This window comes from Chrysochloris asiatica, unplaced genomic scaffold, assembly GCF_000296735.1.
Source record: "Chrysochloris asiatica unplaced genomic scaffold, ChrAsi1.0 scaffold00257, whole genome shotgun sequence".
NCBI classification, from domain to species: Eukaryota; Metazoa; Chordata; class Mammalia; order Afrosoricida; family Chrysochloridae; genus Chrysochloris; species Chrysochloris asiatica.
This window is the reverse complement of record NW_006408775.1, coordinates 3,313,211-3,319,627: the sequence shown is the minus strand read 5'-3', so window position 1 is coordinate 3,319,627 and position 6,417 is coordinate 3,313,211. Positions and strand designations below refer to the sequence as shown.

Below are 6,417 nucleotides of genomic sequence, written 5' to 3'. Positions count from 1 at the left end.
TATCATTGCAGATGTCCGATGGATCTTGGCTGAAAGCAGAGAATATCAGAAGGATGTTTACCTATGCTTTATTGACTATGCGCTGTGGGTTAATGTGCCAGACTGCAAAGCCGTCTGAACTGAAAGGTCGGCGGTTTAAGCTCACTAGCTGCTCCTTGGAAACCTACACAGGGTCACTATGGGTTGGACTGACTTGACGGCACTTCACAACAATAACAACATAGATAACATTGTGAAAAATTTAAATTCCAGAACACTTAACTGTGCATATGTGGACTCTGTTTGTAGACCAGGAGGCAGTCATTCTAACAGAAAAGGGTTGATAGTGTGAGGTTTCAAATCTGAAAAGGTGTGTGTCAGGGCTTTATCCTTTCACTGTACTTATTCCACATGCATGCTGAGGAAAGAAACTGAGAAACTGGGTCATATGAAGAAGAATGTGGCATCAGGATTGGAGGAAGACTCACTAACAAGCTGTGATATGCAGATGATACTGTCTACTTGCTGATAGTGAACAGGACTTATAGCGCTTGCTGATGAAGATCAAAGACTGCAGCCTCTGGATTTTGAACATTTGTATTTTTGATTAAGAAAACAAAAATCTGGACAAAAACAAACAAACAAAGAGAAACTGGGCCAATAAATATCCATCTATCTATGATAAGTGGAGAAAAGATGGAAATGACTAAGGATTTCATTTTACTTGGATCCACAATCAGCACTCATGGAAGCAGCAGTCAAGGAATCAGATGGTGTGCTGTACTGAGCAAACCTGCTGCAAGAGATCTTTTTAGTGTATTAAAAAGCAAAAATGTCCCTTTGAAGACTAAGATGCACCTGACAGAAGCCATGGTATATTCAGGCAATTCATATGCATGTGAAAGCTTCACAAAACATAAAGAAGACTGACGACTTTATTCCTTTGAATTATGGTGTTGGCAAAGAACATTGAATAGCGCATGGATTGCCAGAGGAATGAACAAATCTGTGTTGGAAGAAGCACAGCCAGAGTGATCTCTAGAAGTGAGGATGGCAAAATTTGGTTTCATGTACTTTGGTCGTGGTATCAGGAGGCACAAGTCCTGACTGGCACTACGTCACTCTGTTGTACGTAGTGTCACTATGAATTGGAACTGACTTGATGGTACCTAACAACACCATATTCAATTCAAAAAAAAGATATTAAAGACAAATTAAACAAAAGAAAAATGGGCACTAGGTATTTGTTATCATTTTTATATACATTATAGTAGGATAAGCACTGGACTACAAGATCAGTGGGTCAATCCTACCAGCCCCTCCTTAAACATCATATACAGAGTTGTCATGAGTCAGAACCAATTCAAGGACACTTGACAACAACAACTTTTGAAAAATTCTATCATGAATCTCTTTAAATGGTGAGGTTGCAGTTGTTTTCATTATATCCTTTCTTGACAATCAGCCTTGGCTTTCTCACTGTGGGTGGCAGACCTAGTTGGAATCACGTCTTTGGAATCAGGGAAATAAATATTTGCTATTTCCTTTTCCCAGATCAACCTCCCTTGTTTCCTTCAGGATTGCAACCTCTTCCTCACCCAAGGCCTCCAAGGACCAAGGACCTCCTCTCTGAAGCCTTCCTGTCTTGATCTTCTGGAATGCACAGTCCTGTTTTTTTAGTTAATTGCACACTGTACTATGATTATCTGCCTTTCACCTTACTCCCCTCCTTGGATCTCTAGTGCTCGGTAGTGCTCCTCCATTAGATCAACAGTCATTTTAGAATGAAAAAGAAAAAGATAAAGAATGAATGGATGAATATTGCCTAACTTTAATTTGAGGAGTCTTAAAATAGAACATACATTGGAAGTACAAAAACTCATAAGGGATAAAATGAAAACAACTGTAATCTTGCCACTTAAGAGATTTATGAATAGAATTTTTCAGATGTCGTTGTTGTTCTCAGGTGCCCTTGAACTGGTTCTGACTCCTAGCAACTCCGTGTAGGGTGCGTTTCTCACCTATTGGTGCTCGGGGCCACAGTGTCTACCAGTACACTTCTGATCGGAAATGCCATGAACCTCCAGATTCTCAAAATGAATTTGTAAGAGTGTTTGAAGTCCCGCCTTTCTGGTTGCCCGTCACAGAGGACATGAATAGGAATACGTGGTAAACTAGTGATTCTCACCCCTGACTGCACATCAGAGTCACCTGAGATTGTCTTTAATCTCTCTGTGTCTGTCTGACACACTCTAGAGAGTATGATTTATTCGCTCAGTGCGGGGAATGCACTTCAGACTCTTTTAAGAACTTCCCAGGTGCTTCTAAAATTCAAAAAACACTTCAGTATGTGTCTTTTCAAAGAGATCACATTAAAAAGAAAACTTTGGTTGTAAAATAGTTCACAGACTAATAATCAAAACAAGGTCTCAGTACAAGGCATATCCAGGAGGATTGCAGGTGAAATCCAGGCTACTCATGAATAAGTATCAGTACCTTTCCATGTGCCCCGACCAGTAACATGATTGCAGGTGGTTTAACGAAACAATTACAACCTTACACTCAATGGGTGAAAGAGAGTTTAGTTTACGAATGAGATTTAATTTTGATGTCTGCATCTGGTAGAAAGCTTTTTTCTGCCAATCACTTTTCTTAGAGCCCCTTTCATATCCTTGTTCCTGAGGCTGTAGATGAAAGGGTTCATCATGGGGGTCACCACAGTGTACAACACAGTAGCTGCAGTGTCTTCCTCAGCTGAGTGGGAGGATGCAGGGTTGAAATACACGGCAATGATGGTGCCATAGAAGAGGGAAACCACAGCCAGGTGGGAGCCACAGGTGGAGAAGGCTTTCCATTTTCCCTTTGTGGATGGGACTCTCAGGACAGCACAAGTGATGCAAATGTAAGAAACCAGGATGCAGACAAATGGGGTGATCACTGTAAGGGCCCCCTCAGTAAGAAGCATCATCTCATTGAGGTGTGTGTCAGAGCAGGAGAGCTTCAGGAGAGCAGTTACATCACAAAAGAAGTGGGGGATCCTGTTGTCTGCACAGAAGGAGAGTCGAGCCATCAGCAGGATATGCAACAGAGAATTCAGATTGGCAATGACCCAAGACCCACTGACTAGCAAGGCACAGAGCTGAGGGGTCATCTTTGTTGTGTAGTGTAAGGGGTGGCATACAGCAACAAAGCGATCATAGGCCATCACAGCCAGGAGGAAACTGTCCATGTCCCCAAACACAACGAAAAAATACAGCTGTGTGAGACATCCAGAGAAGGAAATGGACTGACTTCCAAGTATATGATTGGCCAGTATTTTGGGGACAGTGGTGGAGGAGAAGCAGACATCCATGAAGGACAGGTTGCTCAGAAAGAAGTACATGGGGGTGTGCAGGTGGGAGTCAGTGCTGATGGCCAGGATGATGAGCAGGTTTCCCAGGACTGTGATCAGGTACATGCTCAGGAAGAGCCCAAAGAGGAGCTGCTGCTGCTGGGGCTGCCTGGAGAGTCCCAGGAGGAGGAACTCAGAGACGCTCGACTGGTTTGCCCCACTCATGGGCTGAGTAACAGATGCAGAGAAGAGAAACACAGAGCAGACACCTAGAAACTTAGTGTTCAGATGGGACAAATCAGGCTCCAGCCATGGTCTTATTTATTTTCTCAGAGTTGCTTGGTCAGAATCTCTTCAAGTCCCTATATGCCTTCTGGCTCCCTATAGTAGATGATGCAGGTCCCACTAGAGTCATCCTTTTGATTTTATAAAACATAATATAAAGCACACACAGACATACTCATTTCATCTCTATGATTGTGTATGACCCTTTTAACATTTCCTAGTCATTTTTTTCCTTAAATAGCTCATAAAAGACAAAAAAACAAAACAAAACACAGCTCATTATTACTGGGTTTATCTCAAAATCTAGTTAATAGATTCAGAACTCCTGTTAATGCTCCCAAGATCTGCAAGGTTTCACAGCAGAAGTTGCAAAAGACAAAGATCAAGAAGGCTTCTCTGCTGTAATCTTACCAGGGGAAGGCTAGTTCTGTAGCAGTCATGTGTTCTTCACCTCTGGATGATTGCCTGATTCTTCTCTCTGTGGTGAGGATTAAAAAATCTTGGAAATATGCGAAGTTCCTGAGAAAATGAGGAGTAGGGATTCATGGTCTTAGCTCTTTGTGCAGTAAAGATGCTTGGGGGAATCACAGAGCAGGCTTTTACAGGAGTTTCCATGACCATTGGGGTCAGAATCCCAGAGAGCCTCATTAGAGACAAGAAGAGAGTAATTGTTGCCCCTATCTTTTGGGTCCTTTGGACCAAACACTGATGGCAAAGAGTGTTATGTAACTCCTAAGCCAGAACTTGAAGATGAAACCATCCTGGTACAGACAAGTCCCCTTGGACCAAATCCCGTTGTTGATTTGGTATTACGCTTAGTGATTTAGATCATGGATAATTTGCGTCTTACTTTCTTAGGTGTGATTTGTTTTCTTCAGGTCTGGTCATCTGCACAGGATTACTGATCTGTTTTCAAGTTAGGATGCGATGGGCTATTCTTAATCCTTTAAAGCATGTATTATGAAAGAGAATCTCTTTATAATGCAGAAGGGGAGAAGACATAAAGACATCAGGAAGAGCAATGCATGTCATGATTTATGAACTCCAGAGCTTGAAGTGTATCACTCATCAGTCAACTTGTCTAATTGTGGTGGCTTCATTGTTTCTGTCATGGTGGAAGCCATGCCACTGGTATTTTAAATACCAGGAGGGTCACCCATGCTTGACACTTTTCAGCAGAGCTCCCAGACTGAGACAGATTAGGGAGAAGGAGAGGTGGACCACTTCTGAATGGTTGACCACAGAAAATCTTATGATTACCAATAGCACACTGTCTGATATGCTGCCAGATGGTGATCCCCTGGAGTTGGAAGGCACTCAAAATATGAGTGGGGAAGAGTTGGCTCCTCAAAGTAATGATATGGATGGAGCAAAGCTTTGTTGTTGTTTTTGTTAAGTGCCGTCCAGTCGATTCTGACCCATAGTGACCCTGTATAGGGTTTCCAAGAAGTAGCTGATGAGCTTGAACCATCGACCTTGGAGTTCAAATGACTTTGCAGTCTGACACATTAGTCCACAGCACCACATCAGAGCTTTAGGGACCTTCATATACTGATGGGGAACAATTCAAATTGAGAAGAAATAGCTACAAGCATCCATTAGTAATTGGAAGGAGGAACTTAGAGTCTATGAATCTAGGAAAATTGGACGTTGTCAAAAATGAAATGGAATGAATCAATATTGACATCCCAGGCATTAATGAGCTAAAAATGACAGGAATTGGCCAGTTTGAATCAATCATATGGTTTACTCTGCCAGAAACTACAAATTGAGTCGGAACTGTGTTGCATTCACCATCAAAAGAGCATTTCAAGTCTATCTTAAATTATAATGCTGTGTAATAGGATAATATCCATATGCCTACAAGGAAGAGCCTTTTATATCACTGCTATTCAAATTTATGCACCAACCACTAACTTCTTAAGTCTGAAATTGATCAAACGTGCAATCAAGATGTATTGAAAATTACTGGTGTTTGAAATGTGAAGGTTGGAAATAACAGGAAGGATCAGTACTTGGAAAATGCAGCCTTGGTGATAGAAACGATGCTGGAAATCACATGATAGAATTTTGCAAGACCAATGACTTAGTCATTGCAAATACCATTTTGAAACAACATAAAAAGTGAGTTTATACATGGGCCTCACCAGATGGAATACACAGGAATCAAAGTGACTACATCTGTGGGAATAGACAGTATAAAAGCTCAATGTCTTCAGCCCATATGAGGTTGGAGCAGACTGTGAAACAGACCATCAATTGCTCATATGCAAGTTTATACTTGAGACAGGTTATCAGGAGGAACCCATCCCTGAGACAGGATATTGTGCATGATAAAGTGGAGAGTCATTGAAAATCAAATATAGTAACAATTGTGAGGATGACACAGCACCAGGCAGTGTTCCATTTTATTGTTCATAGTTGTTGTTGTTATGTGCAGTAGAGTCGGTTCCGACTCATAGCGACCCTGCATAGAGTTTCCGAGGCTGTAAATCTTTACGGGAGCAGAAAGCCTCATCTTTCTCCTGCAAAACAGCTGGTAGTTTCAAACTGCTGACCAAGAGATTAGCAGCCCATAGAGTTGTTATGAATTGGTACCAACTCTGTGGCACCTAACAACAACAACAACAAAAAGAAGACTTATTCATTGAAAAAAAAATTTTTTTTTTAAGTTTTTCTTGTGAGGTTTACATGGGAGAACATCTGTTTACACTCTTCCTATCTTATTTCATTTCATTGCAATGATTACAATCCTCTCCATGTATCATCCTATAACCCAACAGGGTACCCACAGGATACACCCCACAGGTCTGCTCCCCCCC

At 41.5% G+C, this 6,417-nt stretch overlaps 1 protein-coding gene across 1 annotated transcript; it reads right to left on the bottom strand.

The window, feature by feature from the left end:
• Positions 1-2,578: 2,578 nt before the first annotated feature.
• On the bottom strand, positions 2,579-3,535 carry LOC102830165 (olfactory receptor 1361-like). Its single transcript, XM_006873999.1, has one exon. It carries the CDS (start codon positions 3,533-3,535, stop codon positions 2,579-2,581), a length of 957 nt encoding a protein of 318 aa, XP_006874061.1.
• Positions 3,536-6,417: the final 2,882 nt, after the last annotated feature.